This window comes from Spodoptera frugiperda, chromosome 18 (genome assembly GCF_023101765.2).
Source record: "Spodoptera frugiperda isolate SF20-4 chromosome 18, AGI-APGP_CSIRO_Sfru_2.0, whole genome shotgun sequence".
Taxonomy (NCBI): domain Eukaryota; kingdom Metazoa; phylum Arthropoda; class Insecta; order Lepidoptera; family Noctuidae; genus Spodoptera; species Spodoptera frugiperda.
Genome location: NC_064229.1, coordinates 10,618,135 through 10,638,998, shown reverse-complemented (window position 1 = coordinate 10,638,998; position 20,864 = coordinate 10,618,135). Strand labels below are relative to the sequence as shown.

At 34.0% G+C, this 20,864-nt stretch overlaps 3 protein-coding genes across 4 annotated transcripts in view; all 3 read left to right on the top strand.

Moving 5' to 3' along the window:
* The first annotated feature begins 683 nt into the window (after positions 1–683).
* On the top strand, positions 684–2,814 carry LOC118278170 (trypsin, alkaline C-like). 2 transcript variants are annotated; one of them, XM_035597271.2, is made up of 4 exons: positions 684–817; positions 1,096–1,276; positions 1,896–2,148; positions 2,452–2,814. In XM_035597271.2, the coding sequence occupies exons 1-4, from the start codon at positions 781–783 to the stop codon at positions 2,761–2,763; spliced, it is 783 nt and encodes a 260-aa protein (XP_035453164.1). In that variant the 5' UTR covers positions 684–780; the 3' UTR covers positions 2,764–2,814. The 2 variants fall into 2 exon arrangements, with proteins under 2 accessions (XP_035453164.1, XP_035453165.1); XM_035597272.2 differs by having other exon boundaries at positions 744–817; positions 1,099–1,276.
* Positions 2,815–3,939: 1,125 nt separating this feature from the next.
* LOC118278098 (uncharacterized) lies at positions 3,940–6,267 on the top strand. The gene is made up of 2 exons (XM_035597169.2): positions 3,940–4,201; positions 5,866–6,267. The coding sequence occupies exons 1-2, from the start codon at positions 4,168–4,170 to the stop codon at positions 6,141–6,143; spliced, it is 312 nt and encodes a 103-aa protein (XP_035453062.1). The 5' UTR covers positions 3,940–4,167; the 3' UTR covers positions 6,144–6,267.
* Positions 6,268–14,063: 7,796 nt separating this feature from the next.
* LOC118278125 (IDLSRF-like peptide) overlaps positions 14,064–20,864 on the top strand; it is a 100,505-nt gene continuing 93,704 nt past the window's right edge. Inside the window, exon 1 of the mRNA XM_035597204.2 lies at positions 14,064–14,229. The gene's annotated coding sequence lies outside the window, so the exon portion shown is untranslated. The remainder of the gene's footprint in view (positions 14,230–20,864) is intronic.

Genomic DNA, 20,864 nt, shown 5'->3' with positions numbered 1-20,864 from the left:
AAGAAGAAAATTGGTCAAGAATCTATTTTATACCTTTCTTAAATGCTTTGTTATAAGCACAGCAAAACAAAACGTCTACAAACTCATAATAACGAACCTTTTCATACCTTTATTAAATGCTTATAACAAAAACACCATAACAAAACGTCTACAAACTTACAATTACGAACCTAAGAATTATTTATCTGTTAAACATAATCCGTTCTAATTAATAGTCATAAAGTAATTAACAAACAAAAACTACTGGCATGTAATCTCCAAATCTAGGTTGTAAATAATTCTGACAAAGATTATACACCTGTAAACAGGAATACAAGATATGTGATGCACATTGGTTCCGTAGATAATGGAATATTAAAAAAAAATCTGTCTTTGTGTAACCGATCCATAATTTGAGTAACTGGCTGCCGTGCAACATGTAGCATGTAAACTCCTACTTTTCTTTACTTTTTCATTCATAGGTCTACATGATTAAAAATAATTATACTCAGTCATTAGTTGATTGGATTTGATTAAACAAGCTATTCTTGACGTTAAGTCGATCACACTTATTCAAACGAAGATAATCACTTGAAGCTGCTTACACCAATTTGCCAAGTATTCCAAATTGATGCTTATTTTAATCTCTATTGAATGGGTTTAAAACTGAAATTCAAATGGAGAGATTCATTCGCTGGCGTTTGTGTACAACGTCTTACAATAGTTATGACGGAACCCTAATCATTATTTACTTATAAAAATGAATTCACGTGAATCAATTCATTACGATTGGTTGACATAATGGCGAAGCTAGTGTGTGTCTTATTCTTGGTAGCAGGTTAGTAGCATTTTTAAAGAATACTTAAAAACGTCAAACTAAATAGAAAAAGTAAAAAATATGGGAAAAACAATAACATAAATCAAAATGTGATCAGAAATGTGAAAATAAGAATTAAATTATGTGATTAACAAACTGTTCATAAATGTCTGTGAATAGGCTAATTATGGAGTCTATTAATTCAAAAGAATGACCACATAAACCAATGACCAAAATAAATGCATTTAACACTTCCTAAATATCACCTTCTATTTCAAAAATCCATTTCAAAATTCCAGCAGTAGCCTGCGCCAATGCGGTCCCAAACCGCATCGTGGGGGGCAACCCCACCGTGATCGAGAACTACCCCAGCATTGTGCAGGTGGAGAGCCGCACCGGCATCATCTGGGGACAGTCCTGTGCTGCTAGCATCCTCAACACCAGATTCGTCGTGTCTGCTGCGCATTGCTTCGCTGGAATGTAAGTATTTTTTTTTTAAACTGACATGGTCACTAACACTATTATTAGAACTTGAGACGGGATATTTACCATGTTTATTTATGTCGATGACTTTCCGATATTTCGGCACTGTTTCAAGCGCCATGATCACGGATGAACATGAACATGTTTTACTTGACTTTCTGATACTTGCAGTTAATAGAATTAGGTGGCATGCGTATGTGAACTTGTATGTTTGTATATGCACCCACGACACGGGAGAAAATCATATTGTGGGGCAATGTTTAAAAAAACTGTTCAAGGATAGACGATAAATTGGGGGTTAATGATGATGTCTGTCACATTCAACGACAATTGTATTGTAAACACGTATATTATAATGAAAATGAACCCTCATTTCCACTTTGAAACCACAGCTGTGAAAATCCTAAGTCAAAAATACATTATTTGCATACATGGGTACATTTACTTAGATAGTTCTAGAGTTTTTTTTTGTGCACCAAGTTTTGCCGTATCGATTGCACTTAGATTTTTGGGTAGAATAATGTTTAATCTTTTAATGTTAAATTATAACGAGAGATTATTAAAATACTTATTTCAATCAGTGCATTTAAATCACAATTATTCCATAAATTTCCAGCCTCAACACCCGCAACCGTCGTATCAGAGCCGGTACCTCCAACCGTGCGTCTGGTGGCGTCGTGGTCTCAATCAACCGCATCGTCAACCACCCCACTTATGGCAGCAACCAGATGGACGGAGACATCAGCGTCATCCAGCTGGCTTCAGCCCTGGTCTACAACGACCGCATCCAACAAGTCCCCATTGTTCCTCAAGGGTTTGAGCTCCCTGATAACCTGCCTGTGGTGCATTCTGGATGGGGTGCCACTTCTGTAAGTTGTTTTTGAAAAGTATTTCAACAGATGTGTCTGATTAGTTTTTATGATGTGAAGGTAGATTTGAACATGTTTTAGGTAGTTAACGTTTTTTCCAGTTATGGTGAAATTTCTCTTTTGTTAAAAAAGTCGTAGTTGTATCTCTAAGCTGATGTAAAAGTCTACCGTGAAGCGTACCTACTTCATTAGAAAATTACTATTGTGTGAATTCTTGTAGTTTCTAGAGTTATATGTTTTATTAACACTAACGATAGTTACATTAGACATCGACCTCTCATTTCTTTATTTTAACCCCAACAGCAAGGCGGTCTGGCCTCAGCAATCCTCCGCGACGTCACGATCTACACCATCAACCACGACGTCTGCGCTTCTCGCTACGCCAGCCTTCTCTTCCCCAGAAGAGTTACTCAAAACATGATCTGCGCCGGTATCCTCGACGTCGGTGGCAAGGACGCCTGCCAGGGTGACTCTGGTGGTCCTCTCTACTACGACGGCATCCTGGTCGGTATCGTTTCCTGGGGCCGTGGATGTGCTGATCCCGTCTACCCTGGAGTCAGCACCAAGGTCGCTTCCTACACTGACTGGATCGTACAAACTGTTTCCTCTCTGTAAATTATTTTATTTATAGGCTCTGATATTGATATTATAAGTGTTATGTTTTGATTTTGGATGTTTTATTTGTTTGTTCACATTTATTTTCGTGAACTGCTGATTTTTGGATATCATTTAAACCTGACTGCACGGTTGGCGCGTTGGTTGGGTAACTGGCTGCCACGCAACCTGTAGTGGCTTCGATTCCCGCACGGAGCAACTCTTTTTGTGATCAGTCTACAAACTGTTGTTTGGGGTCTGGGTATCATTTGTATGTACCTAAACTTGTATGTTTGTTTGTAAACGCTTCCACGAAACAGGGAAAGTCATAGTAACCCTATTATTACATCATTTAATTTTTGCTACAACTTATCCTGTTTGCAACAGTCCTTTAACTTTCTGTTCTATCTTCCGTGAGACTAGGTTCATAATGAAAGCGGTTCTTTTGTTCTAACTCGAAGTTAACTCCGAGTTCAAAACGATCGCACTCAGGTTAGTAAGCTGATATTATGAAGTATAATCTTTCAAAGGAAACGCAGTGAACTGAAATAACGGTTGACGCTTGAACAATAAGTAACAGGTAACCATAAATATACGGACAGGGTCGTGCATAGAACTTTATACTTGATGTTTCTTTTCCTTTATGGTTGTTATTCATCAAAAATTATCATCAACAACCGTGATGGTTGATTGCTGGAATATGAAACTCTCTTACTTAAGAGGATGAGGGTTTGCCAAAATACAACACATTTTTTTAAGGAGGTAAAATCATCCAATTACTTCCCCCGCCTTGAGCGGGGCGAGAGGGAGTGTCAGATTTTTAATGACTAAAAACCACCCCGTCCCTACTACTGCTTTTCGACCCAACTCTGGGAATACCAGACTTGGCAGACTAATTGAAGATCGCAGCATAAAATGATTCAGCATTACTCGTATCACATAGGTCTGTCGTCCAGTAACTGCCAGATGTGTAGGTCCCTACTTGATTCTACAATACCCACGATAAGAATAAGGGGGGTTACACGAATAGGTCATTGTACAGGGATAATAAAACTCTATACTGTATAATATTCAATTCTGTATATGGTGTAGTATATTTTTAACACAAATACTAAACCAATTTACCTCCGCCAACTCTAATACATTCTGAAAATAATCCAACACAAAATATCTAAAAGCGAAACCTTGTAAATTTTAAAGCTCAATATTGGACATTGCAACTCAAATAGCTAGGAACACGGGCAGGTCAAATCTAGACCGAAATTCCAGGTAATCCTGCCGACTAACGATCAATATTCCCGAGTCTTCCCGGGCGCGGCGGTGCGCATGCGTGGCGGCCATGTTTCTCCCGCCGTGACCCTACGGGATACAATGCAACAGTAAACAGAAAACATTAGCTTCAGTGAGTGCAAAATATCTTTAAAAATGGTAAAAGGCAGCTCTGAACGTGACCCTGAAGGTAAGAATATAATCTACATGTCTTATATCTAGTCTAAGTCAGTCTTAATCCAATAAATGTGAAGAAAACCGCGTTTTTTGTTTACATTCCATACTAAAACCGGGAGAAAATTGTCTTGTATTGTGTTTTAATATAATTTCTTTGCTAAAATGAACCTTGTCTTAATTAATATAGGTATTAAAACTGTTTTTTTATAGTCTAGTCTCAGTTGATTAGGAGATTCTTTTGTTTTAATACCTTTAGTTAGTGTTTTAATAAGTGAGGCATTTGTAAAGGGTTGTTAACCTGTGGCTTATGAGTTTTATGACTAGAAACACAAGCCTCGCTCTTTGTGAGCTATTGTTTAAAATTTGAGTGAACTTGTCATTGTGGTATAATCTTTTATACTTAAAGTAGGTATTATTTAAAATTTGTTTTGTGTTCAGAATAATTTGTTTAGTTAGTTAAGATGGAATTATATTTTTTTTATTTATCTTTCGTGTACCTAGGCATAATTTTATTTTGCGTTAGTATACATTGTGTAAATGCTAATATACTTACAATCTTGTGTATAATATTGGTTATAAAACAAGAACGTATTAGGATTTGGAGTTGATACATATTACTGTATAAAATTGTAGACTACACTGTACACTATGGACGCATTAAAGTGGTTTGATTTGCTATTACTAAATCAATTTGGAAATTACGTTGAGCTAGCGCCTCTGTAAGCCCCTTTAAATATAAAAAGCGTAACGTTTCTAACAACCCAGTTACACACTAATGATTTAATCTTAACCAAAATACAAGTTAATTTGTATAAATCGAGTTTCAAGTTAAAGTTCAAGTTAGGGCTGGTTTCACTCTGCTGTTACTAATTTACTTTGACATGTCTAACTTCAGACTTTCATTAGTTAAATTGTAGGTTAGTGTAAAAGCTAGAAACCTAAGTTAGGACGAGGGTAAAGACGCACATTGTCTGGCTTTAATTGAAGGAAAGGGTGGGCTAAAGGGGTACATATTATAATAGTGGGTATGGGTATACTGACGGTTAGTTGTATTGCGGTATTAATATCAACTTTTATACATACATCATCATTATCATCAACAGCCTATAAGTGGCCACTGCTGACCAAAGCTTCTTCTTACATGAAGAAGTTTTGAGCATTAATCACCACGCTTGCTTAATGCGGGTTGGCAATTTCAAACTTATAATTAGAAATTAAAAGCCCAGGTTTCCTCACGATGTTTTCCTTCATTGTTTGTCAGTGGTGTCTAATACATATAACTCGGGAAAAGTCACATTGGTACTTTGTCGTTGTTAGTTTTCGAAGTCGCACCCCCGTGAATAAGAAGTGGGCATCTTATACCTCCGGGCCATACATAGATATGCCAATACGAAGATGAGACAAAGATGCATAGGAGTACTTTTTCTCACTTGAGACTCAAAACCAGACATAACTAAGACACCTTTTCCAGTTATATTTAAGCAAAGCAACAATATAACCGAAAACAATGTTGTATGAGTAAATCTTTCCATTCCAGTCTATTTATCAAAGTAGACATTGCAAATCACCATCTTGATTCACTCAACAACTGAAAACAGGCTCCCTCTAGCTCCACTGAGCTAGACCTTCACCTCTTCATAACCAAATAACTACAAAACTAACCCAACAATTCTCCAGTTTCAGAAGACATGGTGGAATCCATAGACGAGTTGAAAGAAAGACTGTCAGTCATGAAGAAAATGATGGAGGAACGGAAGGCGGCTGGTACTGGCACCAAGGAGCTGTTCCAAGGTCAGGCCACCAGCCTCCAAGGAACCACGATGATAGATGGAAACTTCCTCAGCTTCGTCTTCGGAGGCTCCCTATTCGTGATCATCAGTGTATCAGTATACGCTTTCTACAACCTCTATCACGCTGTGCTCAAGAAATTCCCCTCAACCCACACTGAGTTGTAAATTGAACTGTATTGAAACGCTACAAGGTTCATTTGTGATTGGTATGAGAAAATTGTGTGTGAAAAACGACGGACAATATTGTTTTCTTAGTTCGGAATGATTAAATTGTGATTTACTTAACTTTTTTGTTGTGTTTGTATTTTTGTGTTATTCATAAGTCAAAGTCAACATATTTTATTTCAAACAAACCAGTAAGGCAGTTTTGAACGCCAACGCAAGTATTAAAAATGTTTGTCTATCAGTCAACCCTCTAGTGAAGCCATTTGCTTATTCCAAAGTTTAGATTCTTATGGAGAATAACGAGCAAGAAACTCCATAGGTACTCTTTATCAATCAAGTTCACAATACAATACAATTGCTGGTTACATTGTTTCGTTGGGTCAATTATTTGAGAACAATGTAACATTTAAGTGAAAAATAAAATGAATTCCAAAATCAAGGATAGTTAAAGATAGATAGTTAAACTCTTCATTGTAGGTACACTGTTTAAAGTTTAGAGATTTATAATGGCCATTAACACTAAACTGGATTGAGATGGAAAATGGTTTCCCATTAAAAACATTAAAGACATGAAAAAATATAATATAGTTCTTATAGGTATAACAAGCTCTATATAACTTAGTAGTTAATTATATATTGTTTTCAGCTAACTCACTACTCATGTAACTATTTAACGAAGAATTCGACTAGTTTCAAGCCACACAGGAGGCTCATATTGCTACTGTCGCCGCGTTATGTATCGTGGAATGCTGCTCATAAATATGAGCGTCTAGCATGGCTTGAATCTAGTCGAGTCCCTCGTTAAACAATTATATGAGTGGGCCGACAAATATATAATTTACTATGTCCCACGAAAGTTATAATACTTATGAACTAAGTAGTTACCGAGAATTTCGAAGCTGAAAATCTTCAATCCATTAATGACATAAACGACAAAAATGTGTTTGTATGTCTTTTTTTACTACACAATACAACATTTTGGTATCGCCTGAAATTGTAAGCAGAGTGAAGAGCGATATCATCATCATCACCATTAACCTGTTCTTGTCCACTGCTGAATGTAGGCTACGTCTCCAATGGCACGCCACTGAGCTCGATCTTCAGCTCTACGCATCCAACCACTACCAGCCACCTCGCGGATATCGTCACTCTGATAAATGCGCATCACTGTGCACAATGGAGAGGTAATGGGGAAGATTTGCTAGATAACTTGTTACATAGAGCATTGTCACTAATCTGACTATGGTATCTCGGGTTCGATTCCTAGATCGGGCAAACTAATGATGGGCTGATTTCGGTTTTTAGAAACCTCAGTAGTATCACAGGGTCTCAAATTGTGCCCAGTATATGGCAATACGCTCACCCCTATTACATTTGTGTTACAAGTACTTATTAAATTTAATGATATAATCAGATGTTTGAGAATATAACAATAAATGATTACAGGCAGATATAATTACAGGCTGTCGTCGAGTTTTGAATATCATTGTTTTTTTAAACGTCCCCAGGGTCCACTAGAATTTTCTCCTGTGTCGTGTGTGCGTTTACAAACATATAATTCCTCATACACATTTTCTTTTTTTTTTGGGTCGACAAAAACTAATGCTTGACTACATCCCACCTGATGGTAAGTAGTGATGTAATCGTTGATGGTGAGGCGCATGACACCCAGACCCGAAACAACAATTTGTGAATACCACAAAGAGTTGCTACGTACCGGAATCGAGCCCGCTACAAGTTACACGGCAGCCGGGCAATCATTAAAACTTTACTTTTACAATTAAAACTTTACTTTGTCTTAATCCAGAAAACAAATCGAAAGAAATATTTTACTTTTTCTGAAATTTATCAAAAATGTAACTTCTCTGTTTTAATGTACATTTGTGTCTATAGCGCGTAATGCTGTCTTGTTCTCGTTTTGTTTCCGAACACCACGTCGAAATGTGACCCAAAAACTGTAGCTTTACGACTATTTTACGATGTGATCAAGTATCTAATTATTAGATGGCAATTCCGACACTCAATTACTAAATTAGAGACGCAGTAACAGTAGTTTTGGTCATTTGTAGACCAATTCTAGTAGTTTGTAATCACAAACCAGAGATTGTACTGTTCAACATAATTCAGTCAAACATCACAACTACCAAATAACACACAAACGAAAATCAACTTTGTTAATGTAGGGTAGGGTTGAGATTTGAATTTGTGAAGCTGGATGCATTATGCAGTTTGCAAATTCGTCTAATTTGTAGAGTCAAGTTGGATGTTGGTAGTGTTTTGCTTAATTTTGAATTTCATTCGTTTGTGTGTTGGGGGAGGGGCGAACTGTTGTAGAGGTTAAATATAAGTGGTGTTGCCTTTGTTTATGTTTATGAACAAACTGTGTTTAAAATCAAAGGAGGAAATTCGTTTTTCTTAAATCCTTCTGATGAAATTTATTTTGTCCAACTGGCATTCTCAACTCTCAGGAGGCAAACTTGTGGCGACACATGACAAGTGACAGATGACAGAAGTCGCACATAGACGATCACAAGCAAATCAACGGATGACGTCACAAATCCTACATCGCATAATATGTGAAGTTTACATTTATTTATTTATTTGGTCTACCAACAATTGTTTATACTAAAATCTTATTTACATGCGAATAAGCATGGATAGAAAATCCCAACAACTGGGCAGAAAGCCCGCCAGGCACTTCGTCTGGTTGGAGGATCCTGCTTTTTCTTAGGGAACTTTACTAAAGACTCATTACTATTGTTATTTAAAATCTGTCAACCACTTTATACACCAGCACAGCAAAGCACCCACGATCGATAGCAACGCATGAAGACATTAACGAAGGTAGATACCCTTATATTAACTGGGACAATATAATAACACTCCATTTATTCAATAATTATACACTAGAGAGTCCTAATATTAAGAATGATGACACATCCACTCGAACATAAGTAGAAAGCATAATATCCACGCTTTTACCACATTCACAAGCTAATGAACTTTTAAGTAAGTAGTTTTAATGTTCCTACATACATAGATGTCCTAGGCAAACCTAGGGCTGCTAACTTCAAACACTAATTAGACTAAGCTACGTAGTTATTAAAACAGAAAATGTTTCGCAACAACACAGGCGGAACCGAGATGAAAACTAGTTTTAAAACCATTTAGTTGTCGGAATATTATGAAAGTAGGGTAACCATCTTATGTTTAAGTTGAAGGTTGTCCTGGATATTGTTATTAAATGTAGGCTAATTATATTTGAAGAAGAAATAAAAGGACTAAAATGTTTTTTTCTATATTTTTAACATAATATCATGAAAAACAAGTATATAACTTTGATTTAGTACTTAGTAGACGGTTATAGTCTCGAAAACGAGACGAAACGATAAGGTAGGAATACAACCATAGATTAAAAACAAGTGAGGAGGCCCAATTCCCTCCTTCGTAATCTTTCCCATCCCCGATTCCCGAACAACAACCCTAAAATTCCTAACTTCCAAAAACCCGCAACGCACTTGTAACGCCTCTGGTTTTCAAGTGTCCATGGGCGGGGGCGATTGCTTACCATCAGTTAATACGTCTGCTCGATAAAAAAAAAGTGACATGACATGACATTAGAACGCAATTGACTGAAAAGGCGTCAATTTTAAATGTAATAATCGTCACGCCTTTTTGCCCCAGAGATATTCTAAATACCTGTCTTCAGCGAGTATGATAGAATCTACAAAAATCATAATCGATGGATACCCTACTCAATTAAAAGCAATTAGGATTTGCAAAATAACTTTTCTTTAGCACAAAATGTAATAATGTCGAAACTTATGAACATTTTAAATATATTAAATTGAAGTTATTAAAGTACTTAATATCCTAGTTACCAGGGAATACTGGAATTAACTAGTTTTTATTGTGACTTTACCCATTAAGAAATGTAGAACAAACGCATTATAAAATTTCTGTAAAAATTAAATATAAAAAAGTAATGTATGTAAAGAAAGAAAAGGATGGTAAAGCCATGCCGCTTTTTTGCTTGACTTGCGGGGTAGCTTAAACTTAAATTATTATCCTTTATCTAAGCCCACTTACTTACTATTTTAGTGCCAGAAATTATAAAATTCCAAATAATCAATTCTTTCCTTTCGCGTAAAGCATGCGTTAAAAAGTTGGCAGCAACTTTAGAAAAATTAACGTCGTCGCAAAGGTACCCAAACATTTGCGTTAATATTGTCACATGCCTAATGTGATAATTCGGTAGCCCGTTATTGAATAGATAAAAATTTGATAAAGATAAATGTTATCATGTAGGTATATAATTATCAAGTAATCTGGATTAGGTTAATCCATAATCCTAATCTAAGTCAGTTCTAAATTCTAATCCTAACTTACTGCCTATCACGTAATTTATCTAAGATGACTTTTCGGTCGAGTGGTCGTAAGTGCGACTGCTAACCAAGGGGTTTCAGGTTCGATTCCCGTTTTTAAAATATCTGTCTGTCTGTCCAAATAAGTAAAAATATATCTGTAAAATAAGGAAAGTAAAAAAAGCAAATAACTACATCTAGTTGCTTTTTTCATTTTCCAAACATATATTTTTTTTTATTGTTAAATGGGCCGACGTTTATTATTACAAAAAAACACTTCTATACTAATAAGGTAGGCGGTGTCCTTTTGACCAGGGCATCATAAACTACGTGGGCTTAAACAAATCGATGTACTTACACATTGCACCGTAATTCAATGAAGGTGAATTGTTATACTTTTCCAGGGAACGCGTAGGTCGTGCGTGGGCGAGCGTGGGCCGGCGCGATATCTGAATAGAATTTACAACAACTCGACAATAGTTTTATTGGAGTTTTTATTCAATTTGTTGCTAAAGCAAATCTCACGGAGTACTATCGTAATATCAAATGCTTTTATGCTTTGAAGGAGAGGTTGTAGTTTAGGAATGCCCTTTAGTAATTATGTAACATTCTGAACTTTACATTTGTCATTACACATTACCTATATTAAACCATATTGACGTAAAAGAGATATGAGTTAAATGATTGTATTGTTGGTCACATGATCGTCTGTCGTCGCCTCAAATAGCCATCAGACCAAAACAGATCCGAGCTGTGGACTACCTAGCGGGTTTACTGGGGCTCCGGCTCGGTAAAGCAGGAGTCTTCAATTCCCACACGGAACAATTATTTGCGTGACCCGCTAATTATTGTTCTAAATCTAGGTATCATATGCATGTGAAATGGTATGTTTGTAACACACCTATGACACAGTAGAAAATATCAATGCGGGGAGACGTTTAAAAAAATTGTCGAAATCTGGCTGTTGACTCATCATAATCTCTTCCTATCCCTTCAGGGATGTAAGAAGTGATGCATATTTATTGTTATATTTAAAGTTTAAAGCTGTGGATAAATTAGGAACAGGATAACCCATTAACGATTTACTTAACTACGAGTAAATAATTGAAGACGGATTAATTCAACGAGACAGAAATAGTAATTGATTTTAATTAATATTAATTGCTGTTGGATTAACAGGAGGTAACTGTGGACTGTAAACAGCTTAATAATTTAACTGTTAACCTTGAACCGTCACTATTGACATTAACAACTGATATATTAGCTAAATTCATGGAAATACATACATACCTACCTATTATCTAAAATTAATTCCCATGGGGCATATAATTCCCAAAAGATATATGTTTCTAGATATTTTTGAGCCGTTATAATATGGCATTGTAATTATTCTTTATTTCTATATTTTAAGCTCATAAAAAGGACAAATGTCTCATAGTGTTTATTAATATTCATTTATTTACTTTACGCTCATAAAAGCATAAAACGGTGTCAACATTTGCAATCAAACCTACTGCCGACAAATTCTGCACAGCAGTTTGTCGGCAGATGCTATTTATGTTAAACATATTTTTGTGGCAATTGGCGGTCCATTGTCTCTGCCTACCCACATGGAAGACAGGCGTGAAGTTATTTATGTATTTATATTCTTGTATATCAAATAAATAAATAAATAATAAAATAGGCACTTAAGTACACAGCATAATATAAATGTATGTCAATTTAAATTCCATAATAAAAATGCCACAGATCTTTAAAATGTATTCCGAAACGCACAGTGGGACCGAACAAAAAAAATGTAAACAAAAAAGCGAAAAAATTAAATTACCTACCTACCTACGGGTCTAGTTAAAAAATTCCAACATTTGTCCGGTAATTAGATCCAATTAGGAGAGGAGAGGAAAAATGAACGTTACGTGTATAATAATAAAATTAAATCTGTCGCCATCAAGCATTGTCGTGTTTCGTCTGCTGAAGGCGTTGTGTCTCTGTAATTAAGTAATCTCGCGACCATAAAGAAGAACCTGTTTTCCCCGCCCTGTCGAATCGACATGTGGTATATGAAAATTAGGGCTGGTACTTTTATAGAACGCTTAATTGTGTTTGGGATTTCTGATAGTACCTTTTTTGTGGTATAAGCCGGTAAACGAACAGACGGATTATTTTTGATGGTAAGCAATCACTGCTGCCCATGGACACCAGAAACACTAGAGGTAAAACAAATGCGTTGCCGGCCTTTTGGGGATTTAGAATTTTAGGGTTGATGGGGAATCGGGGTAACTCACACAACGAAACACAACACCAGCATCAGCTCCGGTTGAGCCGGCCTATTCGTGCCGAATCATGGCTCACACTTAAACAACTTTTTCAAAACTTGTTTAAACAATGTTATATGTATGTATTGTCTTTTTTCCTTAAAGGCAAGTAAGTAACATTATTTTTAGGAACTATGTCTTAAAACTAAATAAGTATGCATTTGTTATGGCTTAGAAAAATCATATCTGATCTAAAATAAAAAGCAAAGCTAAATAAAGTATTCTAAACTCAACATGAATACAAAATCATTTTCGAAACTAAAAATAAAACAAAACAGAACATTTAATCTTCTGAAAAAAAAACAATTTAAAGTTATACAATCTGAACAAATAATAATAGATGTCTGTTCAAGTCCCTCTAGTCAAACAAACGGAAAAAGCGTAGGCATACAACAGTCAAACACTTCCTGGAAATACTAAATCCCAAAGGGAAATAGGTAAAAGCATAATATTTAATTCAATCCACGATGAGTACTCACAAAACTTTAATATAATTTCGAAACCAGACGAGACGTGGCGACGGAAAATCCAACGAGTATCAACCCTAACTCGAGCTGACTCACGTTCTGTTAACGACAACATTAATGAACTATATCTATCTCTTTCCCTCCCATACACTCTGCATCCCACTGTACTACGCGAGTAAGAGATAGCAATAGTTTAAATTATGTTATGGGGTGGGAAAATGTGACGTGAACGGAATAAAAATATGGCTTGGCCAGCATACGGCGTACAATGACGGAATCGAGATATCAATGGAATTGTTACAGTATATTAGCTAATATTTTGTAACTGTTATTGTTGTGAATATTAGATATTATAATTATAACAATGTTATACTTAACTAACAAGAATAATAATGATTGAGATGCCAAAGCTACCTTATTCAGAAAGAAGTAGGTTAGTACTCTTGTACCATTTCAAGTTTGACCAGAACCAACATGTTCCAATTCTTTTTATGCCTACTATTGACATATGTTGAAAACACATCGTGATGTAATAGTTACAATTCCACAATTGTAATTTGACTTTTCTCGCCTATTTTACCTGATTAATAACGTAAATACAGCGACAGAACAAAAAAATAATACCCAACTAATATTTCTACAACGCCTCAGTGATATATACCACGCCTGCGACATTTAACGTAACAGTAACGTGTAGCAATATTAGTATCGTTCCGCGCATGTTCCCCATCACTAAGCCACCCCTAGAATGTAACAGGTAAAGGTACAAGTAACAGTAGCCAGTCCTGTCTTTGCAGTTTCGCTCCGACGGCCCGCTGGCACGGACGCGCGGTCGCGATCAAAAATATTTCACAAAAATATTTTTTTGGCTCTACATGTTTTAGAAAATAACACTGTGTACGATAGCGGTCCGTGCGAGTTTTGCTGTTTTGCTGTATTGGTAAGTTCTTTTTTTTAATTAATTAATAAATTAAGTTTTTAAGGCGGCAACTTTTTTTTTCAGCTTGGAAAATTCATTTTTATTTTCCTATATCTAGCAATCCAAGGTTCTCTACTTACTTTAAAAAATAATTTACAAAATTACATAAAATCTATACACTAAAATGGAGCAATTTCATAATCTTTCCGTCTTATTTCACGCAACTATCTCCACAGCACTTTAATCAAGAACAAAACAAAAGGAAATCTCTTACAAAATATCACAGAATACACCGAATAAAGCCAGTGGAAAATTAAGGAACGAAAAGACGTAATTCCGTATCTCGATAACAAAGGAACGGAGTATGTAATAAAACTGTTGCGCGCTAATCAACAAGTTGGGAAAAGGTTTCGGATTTTGTCTAAAAAAGCACGTATTTCGCACCACTGTGTGGAAAAAAGACTTTATCTTTTTCCACACTTACTTTTTGGTACTTTTTTTAAATAGAAAGAAGAGTTTTTCGTGTTTTGAAGGAGAAAAGATCGTGATTGTGTTGCCGCCCAACGAGGGACTTGTTCAATGGAATTTTGTCCATACAAGTGTAACAAGGGGAGCATTGGTATTTGTTCGACGATTGTAACGTATTTTGTAATGTTAAATTGTATAATATTTCATTGATTGACAATGACTAGGAGTTTAGGAGTTATTATAGGGGATTTCTCTTTTGCGAATTACGCTTTTTTAAAGAATTTAAATTCACTTATTATATTTCATTTCATTAATTTTATGAAATATCGATTTTATTTGAATATTACATACAAATTAAATTAAATATAATAATATAAAAATTATTAAGTATACTGAAGTAAAAATATTTCATTTTGGTTCATATTAATGGGAGTGGCAATCAAAATATTTAAGTCCTTTATTCAAAGCCCTCATAATTCTACGAAAACTTCTTCTATTATTAGTTCAAAATTCTTCTATATACTGAGAACAATAAATATCTACCGAAATTAGCAAGTAAACCCCATAACATCTTTAAGAATGGCAAAAGATATAGGCGTTAGAGACACACATTATTCAAAAAACAATTGCGTCATTATTCACTTTAAAAGGTTATTACGTCGAGGCATGACTCTCCTAACCAATCCGTTTTCCAACCCCATTTCCCAAACTATTATTATACTTACCGATCCGAAAAAACCATTATGACCATCAATATATAAAAGCGAATGGTTACAGAAACGATCGGTTACCAGTAAGCGACCACACAGTCAGGTAAACACTTAAGAAGCTCACAAAAACTCCTCCTAATCCCACCGATTTATCTTCAAAGGTAATAAAAATGCCACGAGAGCGAAATAAGATAATAATAATAAAATATATTTCTCCCCACCAACGGTTCTTAGCCACCGAAATTACTTTATCACTTGGTGAAAACGTTACGAGTGGCGATTAAGGAAATTTATAAGTAAAAAACGGTCAAGTACCAGCTTGTTATATTTTTTTCTTTATGAAAATATAGAATTCGCTGTCCATGGCAGTAAGCGGGTTGGTGGCCAAACGCAGACTTATCAACGTTAAATAAAAATTAAGTTCAGTATAACATCGTCATATTTCTTGAATAACGTTTTTAACCAATTTACCAAACTTTAAATATCAAAAGAGCTAGTAATTTGACTGAAAGGAATAGCAATTTAATTGAAATATTAGTTACATTGAGTCTATAATTTTAATTTGATGGTAACGGCACAACTTTCAACTAATACAAGACCAAAAAATAAAACTAGAGCAGAAAAGAAAGCAGAACAAAAACATTTATTTCACACGCAAAAGAAAACAAATGACATATAGCTGCAGTTTATACTAGAAAAGATTTTAATATACATAATTATCCATTGTAAGGATACGTACCTATGTCTGTCAGTCAGTGTCAGTTTGAAATGGGACCAGTTCAGCATATGCAAGACAGAAAAACGGATCTACTATGGGGATGATGACGTATAAGGGATGTACATCCCTTAACAAAAGCCTTACATTACGCAGTACCATTTCCACAGAAACACCGCTATAACTCATTCAATGAAAATGTTCATGATGCAGTCATATTTCACGGTTGTCGACATGAAATATTTGCCCCCTAATATAAATTGCATGGCCTGGCGTCATGGGGCTTGACCCGACACGCCATGCTTCAAACGCCTAACAATTACCAACTTCATAGGCCCCATAGTCATGTCATAAAAGTTATATTCTGTACTTATTTCATTAGTAAAAGTTCGTTGTTAAATTAACATGGGTTAGTATTGCACTCCTTTTACCCCTTGGGAAGGTAAGGGTGGAATTAATGCACCTAATTTTCCCTAACTATGGTTTTGAATTGAGTTTAAAAGGGGGTATTATATTGTTTGCAACTCTACCTATCCTTTGGAGGTAAAAGGTGTAATGTTATGTAAGTTTTGATTAATATAAGAATTGCAGTAAGTTAAGAATTGATTAGTTTTGTTCTTATCATTTATTTCTATTATCTTTTTCACATTATCGGGACTGCTTTTTTTTTCAATGGGGGAAAATCATCCACTGACTTCTCTCGAGTTGGGCGCGGCGAGAACTGTACAGTTAAATCGTAAGGCGTGTAGGCTATATGGACCTACAATTTACTGTTCAGTTCGACTGTACAGCTAGTAGGAAAGGACACGATTGTATTAGCTGTTCTAACCTAATTCAAGTGCCTATATCTATACATATAATAAAATCGTAGAAAAGTGCTGTCTGTACATTGAAAATAAAAATAAAAAAAATAGCAGGGGTTATTGTTATGTCGATGTCGAACCCAAAAATGTAATTAACTTTTTTTTTGTCTGTTTGTCTGTTTGTCTGTTTGTCTGTTTGTCTGTTTGTCTGTTCGTCTGTGCGCGCTAATCTCAGAAACGGCTGATCCGAGTTGGATGCGGTTTTCACGAATATATTGTGGGATGCTTAAATTTACATTTAGTGTTTGTTTCATGTCAATCGGTTCATAAATAAAAAAGTTATGTCAAATTAAAGAATCACGTCGAACATTCTATGCTTATACCATTAATAATCTCCGCAACTATTTGACGGATTTGGTTGAAATTTGGTACAGATATAGTTTAGAACCTTAGAAAGGACATAGATATATTTTTATTTCAAAAATCAAAAAATAAAATAAAAATTAAATAAAATAAAAATAAAATAAAATAAAATAAAAATAAAATAAAATAAAATAAAATAAAATAAAAATTAAAATAAAAATAAAAATAAAAATAAAATAAAATAAAAATAAAATAAAAATAAAATAAAAATAAAAATAAAAATAAAAATAAAATAAAAGTAAAATAAAAATAAAATAAAAATAAACTAAAAATAAAATAAAAATAAAAATAAAATAAAAATAAAATAAAAATAAAATAAAAATAAAATAAAAATAAAAATAAAATAAAAATAAAATAAAAATAAAAAAATAAAAATAAAATAAAATAAAAATAAAATAAAAATAAAATAAAAATAAAATAAAAATAAAATAAAAATAAAATAAAAATAAAATAAAAATAAAATAAAAATAAAATAAAAATAAAATAAAAATAAAATAAAAATAAAATAAAAATAAAATAAAATAAAAATAAAATAAAAATAAAATAAAAATAAAATAAAAATAAAATAAAAATAAAATAAAAATAAAATAAAAATAAAATAAAAATAAAATAAAAATAAATTAAAAATAAAATAAAAATAAAAATAAAAATAAAATAAAAATAAAATAAAAATAAAATAAAATAAAAATAAAATAAAAATAAAATAAAAATAAAATAAAAATAAAATAAAAAATTAATTTATTCCGGACATACAGCGCCATCTATTGTTCAATTTCGTACTTATAGTACGGAATTGAACAATGTCGGGCTGTTCCTATACTCCGTAGATAGATGGCGTTGATCGCGCAATGGTGTAATTACAATTGTTCAGTTCATGTTATTGTTTTAATTCATCGAAAAAAAGTTAACAAATAGTAAAAAGGTATGAAAAAAATTATATCAATATAATTAAACTTTTAGTACAAAGAAAATGCCCGAACGGAGTATAAATAAATAATCCAAGTTGTCTTTATCCTCGATAGATGGCGTTGGGATCGAAATAGATTGCGCTATGGTTTTGTTACAATTATTTGGTTGGGTATCGGCCGAGCGCTTCGGTACTATTGTAGAAAATGTGTATTATCAGTCGTATGATTATTTGTCTGTAGTGGTCCTGCTGTTTCGTATATTCTAAATTGGTTTCGTTGTATTTGTCAATTAATAAGTTTATTTGTTGGGTTTTCCTGGTTTTCTGGTTAAACTTTTTAACGTAGGTTTAGTTTGATATCGATTATTAGTAGTTACTGTAGTTAGTTTTTTTAATAAAATTGTAAGTCTAATTTATAAATTAATTAGATTAGATTTAAGTCGTTTCTTTTAAATTATTTAGTTTAAGCTTGGTTATTATAGCATAAAGGATAGGTTCTAATATAATTTCTTTTTTAATTGTTATAAATTCGTAATTCGTAGCTTTCTTTAGTTTTAAGTTAGTTTTCATCTTAAGTTCGGAAAGATTATAATATTTCTTTAGTTAAAGTCCGTTTTTAAACTATTTTTTCAATGCCCTAAGTGAGTATACATCTATTAAAATCAAACGCAGAGCTCATTATGTTGATTTTGAAGAGTTCCCTGGAATATCTTCCACATCTCATTTTTGAAGAGATCCCGCGAGATCGGGAACTATGTGGTTAAAACCAAAAATTTGCCGGAAGTCACTATTCCACGCGAACGAAGTCGCGGGCAAAAGCTAGTATAAAAATAAAAAAGCATTTTATCATAATATGAGGTGATGATTTCAATTCACTTCAAACTCAGCATTTCAATTAACGACTAACTAAAAATATGCTATAACCAAATAAAAGTTCTTTCAGAAATCCTCTTATAAAACCAGTTCATCGATATTTTTGATCTGAAAACTTCTAACTAGGTCTTTTATTTAAAGTCTGAGACTAGATTCGAGAGCGGTCTAGGCTTTAGAATAGAAATACCTATTGATCGGTCTGTAAGCCTAGAATTGAAAGCCAAAAGTTTTAGTCAACTATAAATGGAACTTGGTATATAACTTAGTAAATAGGTCGAGATTTGAAGCTGTATTACGTCACTCTTGTTCTGAATCTTTGGTCTATTTAATAGGTTTTTACTTTTTTAGATTAACAAGGCGTTTTTTTGTTTTTTAGAAAAGCTTCGTATGATCGTAATGTAATTTTGTAATTGTCATATTTGTGACTGCGTATCATGTAAGAAGCAAACTATGGAAAAGGATTTATGCTATTTAGAATTTTCAGAGTAAGAAGTTAACTTATTTGAAACCGACTTGATACTTTGGATAGGCAGAGATGTAGCTTCGTTATGCATTTTCTATCGCTTATACTACAGGGAGTGCTCTGAGGAATTATTTGGTCTGATACCTGCCGCGTCTTTCCGTCATCGACAGCCAGGCTGCTAGACAACTGTAGCCGGTACTTCCGAACCGATACGACCTTTAAACCTTAAAGAAAAGAGTGTATTCCGTTTTAAAAGGTTGGCTACGCGCCTTTCACTCTTTTGGTGTTGCGAGTGTCCATGGTTTGTGTTGATTGCTTACCATCAGACAGCTCGTCTGCTCGTTGGCCCCCAAAAAAACTTCAATAAACATTACTACATACTAACAATACCCTACTATCCTTTTACAACTTAACTGCAAAACCGAAACACATTCACCAAAAGAAATTAAATAGAAGTACCAGCTGGACGCGTCTGCGGTGTTAGGAAAATATTATAATTCAGCCAGTGGGGTCTTGTGGACCCCATTTCGGGTGACCTTAGGGTCCCGCCGGCCCCATCCAACGGGCCATCGCAACAAAAATAACACGAAGAAATTGAAATGGCTGACCCTTTTCGTTTAACTGTTTACCTATTTTCCGAAGATGTAATATTTATTTTTTGCTATAAAAGGTTTCTGTTATCCCAGTATGTATATCGTCGGGTTTTGCGGATTTTGTATATGTTTAAGTATTGTGTGTGTATGTAGGCACGCAGAAATTGCCTAATATTGTATGGTTTTTAGAAGGGATTTGTAGATACAGTGATACTTTTATATTTCTTCTGTTATTTTATTGGCAATATGTAAAGCACAACACTTGACGTTTTTAAGCTGAAACCTTTCTGGGTGGAGATCCTTCACATGGTTTTTTATGCATTTTGCTTTCTACATCATTGGTCGAGCAGTTCTAAGTACAAATGACAATCGTAGTTAAATTGGAAGACTCACAAGTTTATGAAAATAGATTAGATATAGCTATAAAATTAAGAAACCGTGTTTTAAAATCGACTTCTAAATTGCAAAAGGTATAAATAATAACTCAGAGAGAGTATTTTAAATAAATATATGAAAATAATAAGTCTTATGCACTGATAAGTTAGTGAACATGAGACCACAATATCCTTACTAACAAAAAAAGAATGATTCATATCGATATACAAATACGGTACATAAAAAAGTTGCGAATGAATTCTTAACCACAACTCTTTTTGAAGTCGGTTAAAAATGTTATGTAAAATCGATTAGGAAATAGCCCT

Bases quoted from the DNA above. Each gene is read 5' to 3' on its own strand.
- LOC118278170 (XM_035597271.2), top strand. From the start codon at position 781: ATGGCGAAGCTAGTGTGTGTCTTATTCTTGGTAGCAG. The intron at 818-1,095 runs GTTAGTAGCATT...TCAAAATTCCAG, and splicing joins TGTCTTATTCTTGGTAGCAG to CAGTAGCCTGCGCCAATGCG. The intron at 2,149-2,451 runs GTAAGTTGTTTT...TAACCCCAACAG, and splicing joins CTGGATGGGGTGCCACTTCT to CAAGGCGGTCTGGCCTCAGC.
- LOC118278098 (XM_035597169.2), top strand. From the start codon at position 4,168: ATGGTAAAAGGCAGCTCTGAACGTGACCCTGAAG. The intron at 4,202-5,865 runs GTAAGAATATAA...ACAATTCTCCAG, and splicing joins CTCTGAACGTGACCCTGAAG to TTTCAGAAGACATGGTGGAA.